Source organism: Cebus imitator, unplaced genomic scaffold (genome assembly GCF_001604975.1).
Source record: "Cebus imitator isolate Cc_AM_T3 unplaced genomic scaffold, Cebus_imitator-1.0 Scaffold93, whole genome shotgun sequence".
Lineage (NCBI taxonomy): Eukaryota > Metazoa > Chordata > Mammalia > Primates > Cebidae > Cebus > Cebus imitator.
Window position 1 is genome coordinate 5,606,215 of NW_016107408.1, and position 18,171 is coordinate 5,624,385.

General features: G+C 49.7%; 1 protein-coding gene across 8 annotated transcripts in view; it reads left to right on the forward strand.

Annotated features, from left to right (window-relative positions):
- TMEM94 (transmembrane protein 94) overlaps positions 1-18,171 on the forward strand; it is a 42,251-nt gene that overhangs the window by 7,443 nt on the left and 16,637 nt on the right. For 6 of the 8 annotated variants that reach the window (XM_017535743.2, XM_037741037.1, XM_037741041.1 and 3 more), the window contains exon 1: positions 12,868-13,111. In XM_017535743.2, coding sequence (XP_017391232.1) covers positions 13,058-13,111 — 54 coding nt within the window. In that variant the 5' untranslated portion in view covers positions 12,868-13,057. Of the gene's footprint in view, positions 1-8,450; positions 8,580-12,867; positions 13,112-18,171 lie in introns of those variants that run through there. The other 2 variants (XM_037741039.1, XM_037741038.1) reach the window with 2 other exon arrangements.

The following is an 18,171-nucleotide window of genomic DNA, read 5'->3' on the forward strand; positions in this document are numbered from 1 at the left end:
TTAGAGACAGGGTTTCACCATGTTGGCCAGACTGGTCTTGAACTTCTGACCTCAGGTGATCCACCCACCTCGGCTCCCAAAGTGCTGGGATTACAGGCATGAGCCACCGCGCCCAGCCGCTATTGGATTTCTTGATTTCACTTCTCTAAGGGTTAGAATTGTCTTCTTAACCTCCACTTCATGTATTAAAATTATCTCCATAATTTCTGAGCCTCTGCTTGGTTCCCTTGGTTAGTGATGGGGAACTCGTTGCTTCATAGGGTAGCCTGTTCCATTTTTAAAAATATACAGTTCTAAGACTGGGCATGGTGGCTCATACCTGTAATCCCAGCACTTTGGGAGGCTGAGATGGGAAGATTACTTGAGGCCAGGAGTTCAAGACCAGCCTGGTCAACAAATTGAGACCCTATCTGTAAAAAAATTTTTTTAAAAAATAATACAGTTCTAGGCTTGACTCAGTGGCTCACATCTGTAATTCCAGCACTTTGGGAGACTGAGGTGGGAGGATTTGCATGAGCCCCAGAGTTCTAGACCAGCCTGGGCAATATAGCAAAACCTTGTTTCTACCAAAAAAAAAAAAAAAAAAAAAAAAAATTGGTCATGGTGGCATGTATCTCTGGTCCCAGCTACTTGGGAGGCTGAGGTGGAAAGATTGTTTGAGCCCAGGAATTTCAGGCTGCAGTTACAGTGAGCCATGATCACGCCACTGTACTCCAGCCTGGGCAACAGAATGAGAACCTGTCTCCAAAATAAAAATGTTTGAAATTTTTTGAGACGGAATTTTGCTCTTGTTGCCCAAGCCGGAGTACAATGACATGATCTTGGCTCACCACAACCTCTGCCTCCCGGGTTCAAGCAATTCTGTCTCAACCTCCCAAGCAGTTGGGATTACAGGCATATGCCACCACACCCAGCTAATTTGGTATCTTTAGTAGAGACAGGGTTTCTCCATGTTGGCCAGGCTGGTCTTGAACTCCTGACTTCAGGTCATCTGCCCACCTTGGCTTCTCAAAGGGCTGGGATTACAGGTGTGAGCCAGCACACCCAGCCGATATGGTGCATTTTAAGTCTCAGTCTACCTCTTATAGCATCCTCCCGCTGGTCCTAGTTTCTGTTTCGGGATCTCCCAGAGTAAGCCAGGCCCTTCTCACTTCTTGTAGCCATTATACCTTTCTAGCCCTGCTTGCACCCAAAGTGTGTTTTTGGTGTACTGGCTAAGCATCTTCAGTTCTTTCTACCATTTCTCATGTCTTGGTTTCTCCAACCTGGTTGCTGCTGTCTGGAAGCCTTCCAGTTTTGTTAGCGTACTTCTTAAAGTGTGTGATGTACAACTGAACAAAATATTCCAGGTATGCTGTGATATGTACCGAAGTCAGACTTCCCCATCTCTTGTTAGGGACATGGGATGTTTGTTAATGCAGCCTAAATGTGAATGAACTTTGAGTGAGCATACACTTATATTGAAATTGCATCTAACTAAGCCATTTGTGGTAATTTTATACAGTAGTTTTTGAACCTACGTGCAGGACTTAATATTTTTTCCAGTTAAACTGAACCCATTTGATTTGGCCCATCACTTCAGCCTGTTGAGAGCTTCTTGGATTTTGACTTTGATCTCCTTTCCAGGTTTATGCTATCCAAGAATTTGATTAGCATACCATCTGTTTCCTCACCCAAGTCATTGATAAAAATATTGACTATAATGCCACCAAGGATAGAATCCTACAGCTTGCTATTAAAATCTTCCCTCCAGCTTAACATAGATCTATCAATTAGTACCCCGTGGATACAGCTATTAAACTGAATACAAATCCACCAAACTGTTTTTGGTGTGTTGGGGATGGCTAGCGTACAAGCACAGCTAATAAAGATTGTGCTAGAAGGAATTACAAGGGCAGCCAACTCCTCATCCCATCTTCAACCTGAGCCTCAGGCTGCCACTTAGCTCTATTTATTGATTGATTGATTTGTATGCCACTTAGCTCTTTTTGACCTTGTTTCTGAGCTTGGCAGCAGGAAGCATCCACCCCTTTGTTTTCATGGCTACTATTGCTTCCTTTGTCTAGATACTTGGCATGGCAAACCAAGATTATCATCCTTTTCTTCTAACTCTTCTGCCTATAATTTCTTTCCTTTTCCCTCTGATCTATTTTCTACCCTCTTAAAATACTGGAAACAGTGTGGGCAACAGAGTGAGACCCTGTCAAAAAAAAAAAAAAATTCCCAGGTGTGGTGCAATGCCTGTGATCCTAGCTACTTGGGAGGCTGAGGTGGGTGGATTGCTTGAGCCGGGGAAGTTGAGGTGCAGTGAGCTGTGATCGCATCAGTGTACTCCAGCCTGGGCAATAGAGTGAGGCTCTGTCTCAAAAAAACAAATGAACTTGGGGCCTACTCAGAAACCCAGGCTCTTCAGTGACTCCTCAGAGCCTCTACATTTTGGCTCCTTATCCCTGTATATTCTTCCATTTTCTTCCTTTTTTTATTTGTTTTATTTTTTTGTTAGAGACAGGGTCTCACTCTGTTGCCCAGGCTGGAGTGCACTGGTATGACCATAGCTCCCTGCAGCCTTGAACTCCTGGTCTCAAGGGTCCTCCTGCCTCAGCTATATCTCAGTCTTTTTCATTTTAGTCATTCTAATGGGCGTGTATTGGTCTCTCATTGTGGTTTTAAATTTCTTTGTAGAGACAGGGTCTTGCTATGTTGCCCAGGCTAGTCTCTAACTCTTGGCCTCAAGTGATCCTCCCCCATCAGCCTCCCAAAAGTGTGGAAATTACAGGAGTGAGCCACCATGCCTGGCCTTCTCATTGTAGTTTTAATTTTTGTTTCCCTAATGATTAATGCTGACCATCTTTTCATATTCATATTGGCTGTTTGTATATTATGAAATGTCTATTCAAATCTTTGCCTGTTTATTATTTATTTACTTATTTTTAAGACAGAGTCTCACTCTGTCGCCCAGGCTGGAGTGCACTGGCAAGATCATGGCTCACTACAACCTCCAACTCTTGAGCCCAAGTGATCCTCCTGCCTCAGCCTCCCAAGTAGCTGGGACTGCAGTGTGTGCCACCATGCCTGGCTGAAATCTTTGCTCATTTTAAAATTGGGTTGTTGATTTTGCTACTGAGCTGTAAGAATTATGTGTGTGTGTATATCATATATATACACAGTTATATTATATATACATATATATAATATATATATATTTTAATCCCAAAGACTTCAAAACTACTTTTGCTTTATGAGACATGATATTGTTATGTTGCTCAGGCTAGACTCGAACTTCTGACCTCAAGTGATCCGTCTGCCTTGGCCTCCCAAAGTGCTGGGATTACAGGTATAAGCCACTGTGTCCAGCCTCAATTTCTTTATGGCATTAAAGAATGGAACATTTTTTATTTTTATGGAACAATTTATCAGTTGTTTTCTTTTATTTGTTTGTTTTTTAGAGGCAGGGTCTCACTCTGTTGCCTAGGCTGGAGTGAAGTGGCGAAATCATAGTTCACTGTAACTTTGAACTCCTGGGCTCAAGTGATTCTCTACCTTAGCCTCCCAAGCAGTTAGGACTGTAGGCATGCTCCACCAGACCTGGTTAAAGTTCCTTTCTTTTATGGTTTATGTTTTTTAAGAAATTTTTGCTTATCCCAAGTTACAAAGATTCTTACCCCCATCCCTCCACATATCTTCTTCTGGAAGTATTATTGTTATAACTTTTTTTTTAGACAGAGTTTCGCTCTTGTTACCCAGGCTGGAGTGCAATGGCATGATCTCGGCTCACCGCAACCTCCGCCTCCTGGGCTCAAGCAATTCTCCTGCCTCAGCCTCCCGAGTAGCTGGGACTACAGGTGTGCACCACCATGCCCAGCTAATTTTTGTATTTTCAGTAGAGACAGGGTTTCACCATGTTGACCAAAGTGATGGTATTACAGGCGTGAGCCACCATGCCCAGCCTATAGTTTTAACTTTTATGTTTAGATGTGTGATCCACTTTAAGTTAATTTTTGTATGTGGTATGAAGTAAGGGGCAATATGTGTAAATCTATTGCTAGACTCTGCTCTGTCCCATTGATTTGTATGCCTTTCCTTGTATCAGTACCACATGTTTTGATTACTGTAGCTGTATATTAAATCTTCAAATCAGGTAGTGTAAGTCCTCAGAATTTGTTTTTCTTTTCAAAATTGTTTTGCCTATTCTAAGTCATTTATCTTTCCATATACATTTTAGAATCAGCTTGACAATTTCTATGAAAGTCCCAGCTGGGACTTAAATTAAGATTGTATTGAGGGGCTGGGCATTGTGGCTCATTCCTGTAATCCCAGCACTTTGGGAGGCCGAGGCGGGTGGATCACCTGAGGTCAGGAGTTCAAGACCAGCCTGGCCAACATGGTGAAACACTGTCCCTACTAAAAATACAAAAAAATTGGCCAAGTATGGTGGCAGGAGCCTGTAATCCCAGCTACTTAGGAGGCTGAGGCGGGAGAATCACTTGAACACAGGAGGTGGAGATTGCAGTGAGCTGTGATCATGCCATTGCACTCCAGCCTGGGCAACAGGAGTGGAAAAAAAAAAAAAAAAGTTGAATTGAATCTATAGATAAATTAGAGGACAATTGCCATCTTAATACTGAGCCTTCCAATCCACGAACATAGTATATTTCCCCATTTATTTAGTCTTTATTTATTTATTTATTTTTGTAGAGACGGGGTTTCACCATGTTCACCAGGCTGCCCTTGAACTGCTGACCTCATTCCTCGGCCTCCCAAAGTACTGGGATTATAGGCGTGAGCCACTGCGCCCAGCCAGAAATAGATTTATATTTTGTATTTTGACCTTATATCCTGTAACTTTGCCCCTTATTTGTTCTAGTATCTTTCTTTGTAGATTCCTTAGGATTTTCTCTATATACAATTGATCTTGTCTTCTGCAAATAAAGACAGTTTTACTTTTTCTTTCCCATCATTATGCCATCCATTTCTTTTTCTTCCACCTTACTTTTGAGTCCTTATTCTTCAACTAAGTGGCACTTGGTTCATATTTTTTGCTTGCCACTGATAGTAATGACAATTGTTTATTGAGTACCTACTATATGTCAAATATTATACTAGACCCCCTGCATATAGTATTTTTCATAATTCTATAGCTCCTCTGTGAAATAGGTATTGTCATTTCCATTCCATGAACAAAGACACTGAGGCTCAGAGGGACAGATAATTTGCCAAGGTCATTGGCGTTTGAGACAGTGAAGCTGGGGCTCGAACCTAGGGATATTTGGCTTTGAATCTTGTACTTTTTTTCAAAATGGGCCAGGAGCAGAACTGGCCCTTTAAGGATCCTGCTGCTGGTTTCAGATCAGACAGTTAAGAATAGCAGTCTCCCAGAATCCCATGTATGGAATGATGGGAAAACAGAGACTCTTAGAAAAATATCCTGTTCCTGGCTGCCCTCTCTGTACTGCTGTGGTTCCAGCTGGCCACAGAGTGATTTTGCTTTTGCAGCTTTGGCAGAAGGAGTTAACCGGCACAATCCCCATCTGGCTCCTGGTGCCTTTCCCTGTGTGGCAACGATCTCATCCAGCCCCTGCTGGGATGGGGTGTCATGGGGACCTCCAGCTGCAGTTGTAAACAGGACTGGGGCAGCCTGAGTCAGACAGTGGCCTTGGGGAGGAATGGATTTGGTCCCTCAGGATCCCATTTCAGTTGGCTGTCAAAGACTTAATGTCACTGCATTGCAAGGCCACTTCCAGTGTCACTGTTTGTATCTGACCCTTTGAGGCTGGCTCAGCTTTGAAAGGCAGGGGTGGGAGAGACTTGGTTGCTCAGCCTGGGGCACCAGCATGAGTGCTACCTTGAGAGGAATTGGGTGGGGTTTTGGAGTAGAGTTGGTGGCAGAACCTGGACCTTCTGGTTGGGTCCTCCAGACACAGCTTTTATTGTTTCTTGACAGCTTTTTTCTGGGTCAGTTCTCCTGGGTTTCTGCCTGGCATCCCTTGACAAGGCTTGCTGCTGGCCCCCAAAAGAACTGTCCTAGTCAGCAGGTGTGCTTTCTCCCAGAGGAGTCGCTTGGCATCAAACCAGATTACTCAGTGTCTCTTTTTGTACTCAAACACACCCTGGTTTGAGATCAGTAGAGTTGTCATGGCTGCCAGGACGGGAGGGTGAGGCTGGTGAGGGTAGGTGGGGAGGGAGAGCTAACCTTCATTTTCCAGGTAACCAGCCTGCTTTTGTCAGACCTGTGGTCAGATTGGTTTGCTCATCCTGTGTTCATCTGCCCAGGTGCCTATTGAGCACTGCACCCAGCCACACAAGGGGCCGGGGGCTTGCACGTGTTGGTGAGTGTGGCATCTGGCTGCCAGCACATGAAAAGAAATAGTGCCTCATCCTAGGGATGCAGTGGACGTCCTCCCTGCTGCTGTCCCGGCTGCCCCTGATTATCCAACTTTCATATCTAGATTTCAGCTGATGTTAAGGCCAACCTAAACCTAATTTTTTTTTTTTTTAAGATGGGGTTTCACCATGATGGTCAGGCTGGTCTTGAACTCCTGACCTCAGGTGATCCACGCACTTCGGCCTCGCAAAGTGCTAGGATTACAGGCGTGAACCACCGCGCCCGGCTAATTTTTTTTTTTTTTTTTCAGACCGAGTCTCACTCTGTCACCCAGGCTGGAGTGCAGTAGCGCCATCTCGGCTTACTGTAACCTCCGCCTCCCAGGTTCAAGTGATTCTCCTGCCTCAGCCTCCTGAGTAGCTGGGATTACAGGTGCCAATGACCACGCCTGGCTAAATTTTGTATTTTTAGCAGAGATGGGGTTTTACCATGTTGACCAGGCTGATCTGGAACTCCTGACCTCAAGTGATCTGTGCCCAGCCTTAACCCTATTTTTTTTTTTTTTTTTTGAGACAGAGTCTTGCTCTGTCGCCAGGCGCCAGGCTGGAGTGCAGTGGCAAGATCTCCGCTCACTCCAACCCGGTTCAAGCGATTCTCCTGCCTCAGCCTCCTGAGTAGCTGGGACTACAGGCACATGCCACCACGCCCAGCTAATTTTTTTGTATTTTTAGTAGAGACAGGGTTTCACCATGCTGGCCAGAATGGTCTTGATCTCTTGACCTCGTAATCTGCCCGCCTCGGCCTCCCAAAGTGCTGAGATTACAGGCGTGAGCCACCGGGCCCCGCAACCCTAAATTTTTAAAATGCTGGCTGGATGCAGTGGCTTATGCCTGAAATCCCAGCACTTTGGGAGGCCGAGGCGGGCAGATCACTTGAGGTCAGGAGTTTGTGAACAGCCTGGGCAACATAGCAAGATCTCATCTCTACCAAAAAAAATGATAATAAATAAAAAGGCCAATAAACCAAGGCTTTTCCTGCATGCTGTAACTCAGTGATAAACAGAGTATGTATGAAACGAAACACAGTGTGCCTTTGAAAATGAAGTTTGAGGCTGGGCACAGTGATTCACACCTGTAACCTGTAGTCCCAGAACTTTGAGAGGCTGAGGTGGGGAGGATTGCTTGAGGCCAGGAGGTCAAGACCAACCTGGGCAACATAGCAAGAACCCTTCTCCACGCAAAATTTAAAAAAAAACAAACAATAATAGGCGGGGTGCATTGCCTCATGCCTATAATCCCAGCACTTTGAGAGGCCGAGACAGGGGGATCACTTGAGGTCAGAAGTTCGAGACCAGCCTGACCAACATGGTGAAAGCCCATCTCAACTAAAAATACAAAAATTAGCCAGGCGTGGTGGTAGATCCCTGTAATCCCAGCTACTCGGGAGGCTGAGGTAGGAGAATCACTTGAGCCTGGGAGATGGAGGTTGCAGTGAGCCAATATTGCACCACTGAACTCCAGCCTGGGCAACAGAGTGAGACACTATCTCAAAAAAAAAAAAGAAAAATAATAATAATTTTAAAAATGAAGGGTGAAAGACAGAAAGTTGGCACCCCTCCAGAATATTCTCTGTAGCCCTCTCCTGCCTGGCCTCAGAGAGTGGAATTCATCCAGAGGGCTGGTTGGGGGAAGCTCTGCTGCTCGCGGGAGCTGACCAGGGCACTGATGGTCCAGTTCTTTTCCATGTACCATGCTGTTGTTTAGATGATACTGTTGTGTTGGGAGGCTGAGGCGGGCGGATCACTTGAGGTCAGGAGTTCGAGACCAGCCTGGCCAACGTGGTGAAACCCCGTCTGTACTGAAAAATACAAAATTAGCTGGGTGTGGTGGTGTACACCTATAATCCCAGCTACTCAGAGACTCAGAGGCTAAGGCAAGAGAATCGCCTGAACCCAGGAGACAGAGGTTGCAGTCAGCTGAGATCATGCCACTGCACTCCAGCCTGGGCGACAGAGTGAGATTCCATCTCAAAAAAAAAAAAAAAAGAAAAAAAGATGATACTATTGTGTTTTACAGTAACCGCCTTTTCCAGCAACCTAGGTGATGATTTCTTTCTTCTTTTTCCCCAGATGCTGTGACTGGACAGACTCACTGGGGTTTGTACATGTTGGGGAGGAGCCTTCCTTTCGGGGGTGACCACATTCATTTGGGCATGCCTGCAGTACTCTTGTCCCATGGACCTGAAGGAGAAGCACCTGGTAGGCCATATCCCATTACCTTATAGGTATTGTCCATGTGTCTCTGTTGAACTCTCCCTACTTATATTTCCTGGGGGCTTTGAACAAAAGTTGAGAAGGGAAGCATGGTTCTGAGTCTTAGGGGATGCAACTGTGACCTCGAGGCTGGAAAGCACAGACTCAAGGAGCTGTGAATAAAGGATGAAGGAGGACCCGTTAACACAGCTGCGTGGGAGCCGGTTTTCTGAATTAGACTGGCTCCAAGCCAGTCTTCCACTTCTTGCCCAGGGGTTGTGTAATTTAGTTTGTTTCCCCTTTGCTAGTGCAATGTCCTAACCTGCTGAGCCATGTTGAGGGCTGTTGGGCACCCTCTCTGTGGTTAGGGAAGAGCTCCCCAATCAGACTCCAAACACAGCTGCCTAATCAGCTGGTGGTGAGCAGGCAGGTGGCCCGGGCCATCCATAAGATTGGCCTTCTCCTCCCAGCCTGGCTTGGCACAGCCTCCATGTATACCATCTTTGTAGGTAGAGTTGTGAATCAGAAAACTCCTTTCCTTTGACAACGACTGCCCCAGAGGAAGTCCTTTTGTCTCTTGCCTAGCTTCTGCCACACCTTCCTAATAGATCTATCTGTCTCTGCTCACCAGCCTCCACATGGCTGCCACAAAACTAATCAGTAGTTCCATACCATCTACCTAACCTTCCGTGTGTACAGAGCCCTCTAGAATCCTGCTCCTGCCCATGGATCAGTGTCCCTAGCCTCCTTGCCTTGCCTTTAGCCCTAGTAATTACCTCTAAAATGCTTCCCACCCCTCTTCCTGGAAACTTCTTCTATTCTTCCTTCAAGACCCAGTTTTGGCATCATCTTCCCCAGTTAAGTCCTCCTTCTTTCCAGAGTCCTACTTTTCAGAATTCATAGTACCTCCACTATTGTAGTCCCTATTCTATTGAAATAATTCATCTCTTTTACTTCATCTCAATATCCCTAGCTCACAGCACTCAGCCTGGCATATAGCAAGGGCTTAGTAAATACTTATTGACCTGAACTTCTGAATAGTGATCTTCCTTCCGAAGAGATCTTGGGGTGGTCTGGACAGGGGACTGTGGGTTCACTGCCCGGGCCTCTGCTGGCTGGCTGGCTGCTGCCACCTGTTCAGCTCCAAGCTTCCTGTGCAATAGGCACAGCTGGTCCAGAGACACAGGAATTAAACTTGAAGCAGGCATGTTTGGCTTCCTGCTCACAGCCACCTCTGGGTGCTCAGCAGATACCCATCCTAGCAGTCATTGGCATGAAGGGAAAGCTGCACCTGCCTGTCTCCTCGCTGGGAGGAAGGCTGCTGCAAACAGCCGCAAGTGCTCTATACTGCCGAGTTCCAAGGAGTATGTCCCCAGAGGCTCTGCTGTTATGCAATGCAGTGGCCTGCTTGGGTGAGGCTGAATGCCCCCCAAACAGAGGATGGTATTGTCTTCTGGTTCCAGCCAGAACCACTGAACACTGGTGCCTAGTGTATGGGGGAAACAAAGTTCTGTATGGAGGGGCTGGCTTCTCTCTCCAGCCTGAGGGAGAAGACTTGAGGACCCAGGCTGGATAGCTCTCAGGGGCCATTTTTCCTGTAGGATTTCTCTTTGTCCTCCTCCACCTCCTCTTTCTGGATAGGTGAGCCCTGACCTGGAAAGGATTGTCATCATGGGCAGTGACCATATTGTGGAATGGCAGGTTTGGGTTGATAGAGCTCTGGGCACCAGAAAGGTAGCCCATGGCTTAGAAAGGCTTATCGCCTAGTAGAGGAGTTGACAGTACAAGCAGGCTGGGATCATGCCTTTAATCTCAGGACTTTGTGAGGCCAAGGTGGGTGGATCACTTGAGGCCAGGAGTTTGAGACAAGCCTGGCCGACATGGCGAAACCCCATCTCTATTAAAAATACAAAAATTAGCTAGGTGTGATGGCGCATGGCTGTAATCCCAGCTATTTGGGAGGCTGAGGCAAGAGAACTGCTTGAACCCAGGTGGCGGAGGTTGCAGTGAGCAGAGACTACACCACTGCACTCCAGTTTGGGTGACAGAGCGAGACTCCATCTCAAAACAACAACAAACAAATGAAATGGATAGTACAAGCAGTTAAGTAACAGGACCTAGTAGGGCCTCTAGCTGAGGTAACTCATGAGTTGTATAAATGGACTTCTAAAGATGATCTTGGCTGGGAGCGGTGGCTCACGCCTGTAATCCCAGCACTTCGGGAGGCTGAGGTGGGCATATCACCTAAGGTCAGGAATTCAAGACCAGCCTGGCCAACATGGAGAAACCCTGTCTCTACTAAAAATATAAAAATTAGCTGGGCATGGTAGCGCGTGTAATCCCAGCTATTTGGGAGGCTAGAGCAGGAGAATTGCTTGAACCTGGGAGGCGGAGGTTGCAGTGAGCTGAGATTGGGATCATGCCACCACGTTCCAGCCTAGGGGACAAAGCAGAGTCTCTAAAACACCAGTCAGAAGCTGTCTTGGAGGAGTAGGCTTTGGAGGATCTGGCATGGTGGTCATTGATGGTGAGAGGGTGGTTGACCCTGGCTTAGCCCAGGAGTGGTTTGGCTCTTGCTAGATGATTCTCTGCTTCCTGCCCTTCTCTTTCTGACCCATCAGTTCTGTCTTTCCTTCAAAGCCCTCACCCCTGTCCCCGGTCCTCCAGCCCACAGTGGCCCTGCTGTAGCAGTGACAGCCTGGCTTCCTGTTGTTTGGGTGCAGGGCTCCCTTCTCCATTTGCTGAAGTGGGCAGTGTAGCAAGGGAGGCAGGGCCCAGCGAGGGCTGCACTGGGGCCTGCACAGCGGCCTGCACAGCACATGGGCCAGCCCCTGCTTGCTGTTCTTTCTGGGGTCTGTCTCATAGAAGGGACAGTGTTTGTGGACTTGTAGCTCCCACCTGAGCAGCGCCTCTGGAAACAGGAGAGAGGGGACAGGAGTCTCTCTTTGCTACAGCCAGATTGCAGAGCAGCAGCATCCTCACAGTGGCTGGCGTGGAAGCTGACCCCCACTGCCAACCTTTCCTGCTCTCTGTGAAGTCTTCCTGTTCTTAACCTCTGGACTGCCTGGGCCCTCCCTTCTGTTCTCACTCAGCACTCCGTTTGGGGGCCCCACAGGGAGCTGCGCTTGTGAAAGGGGAGGGGGAGGCTGGCTTGGGCTGCTGAGCCTCCGTCTTCCCTGCAGCTCGAGATGGTGTCGTCTAGGAAACGGAGGGCCCTGGAGAAGCATGTTCAGGCTCCAGCTCACACTCTTCAGCTCTGGGACCTGTTAGGCTGTTTCCTCTCCTCTGGGGCATGTAACCCCATTATAAGGATGGCTTTAGGCAGAGAAGTGTCCCATCTACTCCCCATGCCTTGGCCCCTCCTTCACTCAGGGTGCCTGTGCTGAGAGCATCCTGTATGTCAAACTCGGGTCCCTGAACGATGCCTCTCAAGCCATGACTCACTCAGGCTCTGCCTGATGCTCTGACATGTGCTGAGACAGGAGCCCCAGGTATCTGGGGTCCTCTCTGCCTGGGTGATTTGGGGTCTGGGTGTTCCCAGGCACTTGGGCAGGTGTGTCTGAATGCACTGGGACATCACCGGCTCTGGCCTTGCTCTTTCCTGCATGGCTGTTGGGGTCTCCATGCTGCCAGGCAGGAAGGTGTTAGAGTCTTCAGAGGCCCTTTGGGCTGGCTCTTCCCTCCCTGCTGGATCCTTCCTTCTGCCAGCTGCCTGGCCTTGGGCTTTGCCTTCCTAGAAGTCACTGCTCAAGTCTTCTCAGTGGCCGGTCCGTCACACCCTCTCCACACAGGATGTGCTGCTATTAATAACCCACGAGTCCCTCTTCCCCTCCTTCCTGCAGCTGTAACTGTGGAAAGGGCTGTTGGCTTGACTCCATGCTGGGGGGTTGCCATGTGATTTGGGGGGCTCTCATGGAGGATGGGCTCACCTAGTGATTTGAGGGCAAAGGACAGGTAGTTTGGGAACAGAGCTGGGATTTGTGTGTCCCAGTGTTCCCCTTGATACTGGCAGTTGTCCTCAGGTTTCTGGGATGGGAATTTTTTCCTCCATCTGTCCCTCTGTCTGTCTGTCCATATTCTGGCTGCACGGTGCCCCTCAGCTCACCCCACAGTGGCTTCCTCTGAAAAGCAGGCCAAGCTCCCAGACATCTGGCAGAGCATCAGACAAACTTTCTCTTCTCAACGCTGCTGTTTCCTCCCTCCTTCTCTTTCCTCTCCTCTCCGCCCTCCCGCCCCTCCAGGGCTGCTGCCTCCTCCTCCCTCCCTGAATCTGCAGCGTGACTGGAAATAGGCTGAATTAATCAGCAGATTGAAGCTCTGCTCTGCTGCGTCTGATTCTCCGCAGCACCCGGCTCCTTGCTCACACGCTCTCAGCTCTCTCCGTCTCTTCTCTCCTCTTCTCTCTCTCTCTCTTCACCCTTCCCCCTTTGAGGGAGGTGTTGGAAGTTCCTGCAGCTGACTGCTTGTGGCTCAGGCTCTGGCCCATGCTCTTTAAGCAGACAGAGCTATGGATGCCCCATCAGGGCAAAGGCAGCAAAGTGAGTATGCTAGCGGGGCTTTTACACTTCTCTTAAAAATGCCATGTTCCCTGCCTTGTGTGGGAGTCTCTGGGGTAGCAGCTGCTGTGAGAGTCCTGAAGACAATGCAAAATGGGAGGCTGCTTGAATGAGCCTGGGTAGCTGGGACCTGGGAAGGAGATTGGGAATGAGAGCCAGAAGGCCAGTGTGCCTGGGGAGCTGCCAGCCAGGTGCCCGAGTCACCAAGAGCAGGACGGGGCCCAAGCCTCCCAGGGCACACCCTGCCAAGGCATGTGAGGACCTGGGTTTCCATGTGCAGGTGACAGAAGCTCAGGGCTGGGATGCCAGCCCTCCTCAGGGTCAATGAAGGCACTTTTTTTGCTGGACCATGTGGGGAACTAAGGAACCACCAGGGCAGGGAGGATTTTTTCCTAGGCCCTGGTGGCTACAGGAGGTGGGGAAGGATGTGGGTGAAAGTGCTAAGGTCGGCATGAGCCAGGAATAAGAAGCAGCTCCACTCCAGGCTCTGATTTGCCTGGCTGTAGACAGAGTCCATCTGTATCTGGCCCAACTCTGAAGAGCGTATGGTGGCTGAATCTCTGCTTCCGTGATTCGGGCATTGTGTGGAGTCCAGCTTTGTGGCCCTTCCATACTTGCACTGACAAAGGCAGTGGGGACCCAGAGAGGAGGCCAGGCCTGAGACAGGATCTCACTATGTTGCCCAGGCTGGTCTCGAACTCCCAGGCTCAGGTGATCCTCTTGCTTCCCAAAGTGCTGGGGTTACAGGCATGAGCCACCATGCCCAGCCAGCCAGTTCTAATTAATAGTTACCTGTGGTTATCAAGGCTGAAGGTCAAGGTCTAAATTCATAACCTGCCTACCTGAGCCTAGGGGACCTTGATTCTGTTGCTCCTGAAACAGCTGGAATAGGAAGGAGAGCAACTGCTGTGCCCAGAACACCATGAAGGATCCCTGAAAGGGAACAGGGCGGCTGGGTGCAGTGTCGAATGCCTGTAATCCCAGCACTTTGGGAGGCTGAGGAGGGCAGATCACGAGGTCAGGAGTTCAAGACCAGCCTGGCCAACATAGTGAAACCCCGTCTCTACTAACAATACCAAAATCAACAGGGCATAATGGTGCATGCCTGTAGTTTCAGCTACTCGGGAGGCTGAGGCGGGAAAATCACTTGAACCCAGGAGGCGGAGGTTGTGGTGAGCTGAGATTGTGCCATTGCACTCCAGCCTGGGCAACAGAGCAAGATTCTGTATATATATAAAAAAAAGGAGGGGACAGGGCCCAGCCTCTGGGTTACCTGAGTGAGAAACTTGACAGAAGCGATGCAGGACAGCTCAGGTGTGTCAGCTCTTGAAGGCGCCTTAGCCTATGCAGGCGCTCAGCCGCAGACCTCCAAAGCTGGGTCTGTTCAGTGGCAGACTCCTTGTGGTTCTGATTTGATGGATAGAGTTCTTTCACCACCCTGCTGTTCCTCCAAATCCCCACGCTCTGTCAGCGTCCCTTTGATGATAGAACAGAAAGAGCAAGCCCTGTGATGGGCGTTTGTTTGCTGCCTGCCTCTCCCGAGTCAGGACTTCCTCACAGCTGTGTTATTTTCTGCTCTTGCTCCAGTTAAGCCTGAGCAGTGCAGTGGAATGGGGTTAGTTCTGCCTGAAAAGCATCCATGTAATTTGAGAAGCAGGGCCTCCCTTCCCCTTGGCATGATGGGAGTTTTTAGCATGTGGGAAGCTCTGAGAATCTCATGTTCACCCTTGGGTACTTAAGGCCAGGTTAGATTTTTTTCTCAGCCATCTTGGCCCCAGGAGGCAAGTAAAGGCGACCTCAGCTTGTGTGTGTCAACCTGTATTTCTGTTTCTCAGATCATAAGAACTGCGCCTGTTCCCTTGCTATGCCCTGCCATCGGTGCCCAGGCAGGTCGGGTATGCAGCCTAATCCACGCTTTGGGAAAGGCTGGCAGAGCCCACTCACCCACCAACCCATTACGAACTTCCTTCAGAAAGTACGAAGGTCTTCTGCTCTTATGTCACATGTCAAAGCTGAGGCACAATGACCAAGAAAGCAGGCCAGGCACAGTGGCTCATACCTGTAATCCCAGCAATATGGGAGGCAGGAAGATTGCTTGAACCTGGGAATTCCAGACCAGCCTGGGCAACATAGTAAGACTTTGTCTCTACAAAAAAAATTTTTTTTTTTTTTTTGAGATGGAGTTTCGCTCTTGTTACCCAGGCTGGAGTGCAATGGCGCTATCTCGGCTCACCGCAACCTCCGCCTCCTGGGTTCAGGCAATTCTCCTGCCTCAGCCTCCCGAGTAGCTGGGATTACAGGCACGTGCCACCATGCCCAGCTAATTTTTTGTATTTTTAGTAGAGACGGGGTTTCACCATGTTGACCAGGATGGTCTCGATCTCTTGACCTTGTGATCCACCCGCCTCGGCCTCCCAAAGTGCTGGGATTACAGGTGTGAGCCACCCCAGGTGCAGTGGTTCCCACCTGTAATCCCAGCACTTTGAGAGGCTGAGGTGGGCAGATTACTTGAGCCCAGGAGCTCAAGACCAGTGTGGGCAACATGGCGGAACCCCATCTCTACTACAAGTACAAAAAAATTAGCCAGATGTGGTGGCATCACCTATAGTCCCAGCTACTTGGGAAGCTGAGGTGGAAGAGTTACCTGGGCCTGGGAAGTCAAGGCTTCAGTGACCTGTGATGGCGCCACTACCTTCCAACCTGGGCAACAGGAGTGAGACCATTTCAAAAAAAAAGACTAAAAAAAACCTAGCTGGTCATGGTGGTACACATGTGTGGTCTTAGCTGCTTAGAGGCTGAGGTGGGAGAATTGCTTGAGCCCAGGAGGTGGGGGCTGCAGGGAGCGAGATTGTGCCATTGTACTCCATCCAGCCTGGGCAACAGAGGAAGACCCTGTAAAAAAAAAAAAAAAAAAAAATGAGAGAGAGGGAGAGAGCAGTGACTTGTCCCTTAACTCAGACCCCCTGCTGGAGAAGGAAGAGGTGAATGCCAGGGCAGTTGAATAAGCTCACTTGAAGGCTACAAAGAACAGACTGGCCCAGAAGGCCGGGTCCTCACCACAGGGCTGGCCTGTGCGGGCAAGCGCTTCCTTTGGGCAGCATGTAATTACAGAATGGCTTATTTTTCCTCTACTGTGCTGTCTTTAATTGCCAGTCTGGAGCTGGTGTCCCCGGCCAGACATAACATGCGGGGGCAGATGCACACAGACAGCCCTGCAGGCGCCCTGCCCGGGAGCATCTGCCACCCTCTGGCCCATACCTCCCACACCTGGAGGGGAGCAGAGCACAGCTTCAAGGTACCTGGGGGTAGAGACAACAAGAGAGCAGATGATGGCCTTGCGGGGTGAGGAGATCCTGGTTTAGGGCTGCTTGGAATGAGGCAGCAGGTGTCAGGACAGCCACCATGTGGCCCACGGGAATCTATGAATGTCTAAGATCTTCAGGCCTGTTCAGAGGAGGGACACCTCCCTGGCTCTCTGACTACTCCTCTTAGCCTTTTCTTTGCCTTGCTGGAAACTGTCACCTTCCTGAGTGTGGTCCTCATTCTAGGCGGAGCATCTTCCCAGCCGTGTACAATTGCCTGGTCCTTCCTCTCCTCCTTCCTTCCAGTCCCCATCTTTTGACAGACAGCCTACCCCTCTGCAGGCCAGCTCTCCCTGCCTCCATTGTGTTTCTCACTTGATCATTTCTGGAGGCCTGGCCCAGGCACGTGTGTCCTGGGAACACTCACTTCCCTCTCCGTGGCAAGGAAGCTCAGAAGGCTGAGCCTGAAGGGAAGGCACTGGAGGCCAGGGGTCTCTGTGTACAGCCTCTGCGTCTCCTAGATCCTCCCTTTCCCTGGGGTGGGAGGAACAGATATCTAGCGCCTCAGACAGAAGGCCTATGGGCCCCTCTTCCTGTTTCTGTTCTTCCCTTACAACCCTCCCTGAAGCTTTCTTTCCCTCCATGTCAGGAGCTCCGGGAGGCAGTAGGACGGGTATAGACATTCATTTGCCCTGGACTGTGGCCTCTTTGGGAGGCCTCAAGATCCTTGCCAAAGGGAGGTGGGTGAGTTGGAGCACAGTATTTACCCATGTGGGGGTATGAGGCCCCTGCCCAGAGGGCCATTTCTTCCTCAGCTGAAATAACCAGTTTATCCCCTCTGGGAGGAGGCAGCTCTTATGTTTATAATCCTCCAAAGCCACTGTGGAGAGTGGGGATTAGGTGAGATTTAGGCAAGGGAGCTGGGGAATCCTGGAGCTGGGCCCACTCTGGAAGCTGAGCCCATCTCTCAGGCCAGTACTGGGGGCTCCACTCAGGCACATCCTGTGATGCCAGGCTGTGGCAGCGGGACAGCACCCCCTTGCCCAGCAGCCACTTGTGGTTGTGGAATGTGTTCCTTCCAGGGCTGAGGCTAGGTTGACGAGGAGGGGGTGTGTGTAGAGACAGGTGGAAAAAAGGAAGTCCAGAAGGCTAGGGGGCACAGCCAGGGCAGGATTCTGGAAGATGGAGCTGTGGGCCACGTTGGGGATGGGGAGGGCAGTGAGACGAGGCAGCCAGGGGTCACCAGCCCCACAGCCCGTGGCCAAGACTCCTCTATGGCTGCCCCAAGTCCTTTCCTGGTGCCTAAGGTCTAGGGATTCGCTCCTCTTGCTCAGGAGGTTTTCTGGACGGAAGCTCACATGAATACTCCTCAGGTGGCCCTGGAAAGACTCATTCCTCCTTCAGGCATTGCCTTTCCTGGGGCTCTTCTTTGTCCCAGGGCCTCAGAGCTGGGGTGTTGTGGCTCATGCCTGTAGTCACAGTGCTTCAGCAGGCTGAGGAGGGAGGATTGCTTGAGGTCAGGAGCTCAAGACCAGCCTGGGCAACATATTGAGATCCCATCTCTACAAAAAATATGCAAAGAAAATTAGCTGGGTGTGGTGGTTCGCTTCTGCAGTCCCAGCCACTCTGCAGGCTGAGGCGGGAGGATCGCTGGAGACTGAGAGGTGTGAGCTGCAGTGAACCATGTCCATGCCACTGCATCCAGCCTGGGCAACAGAGCAAGATCTTGTCTCAATAAAA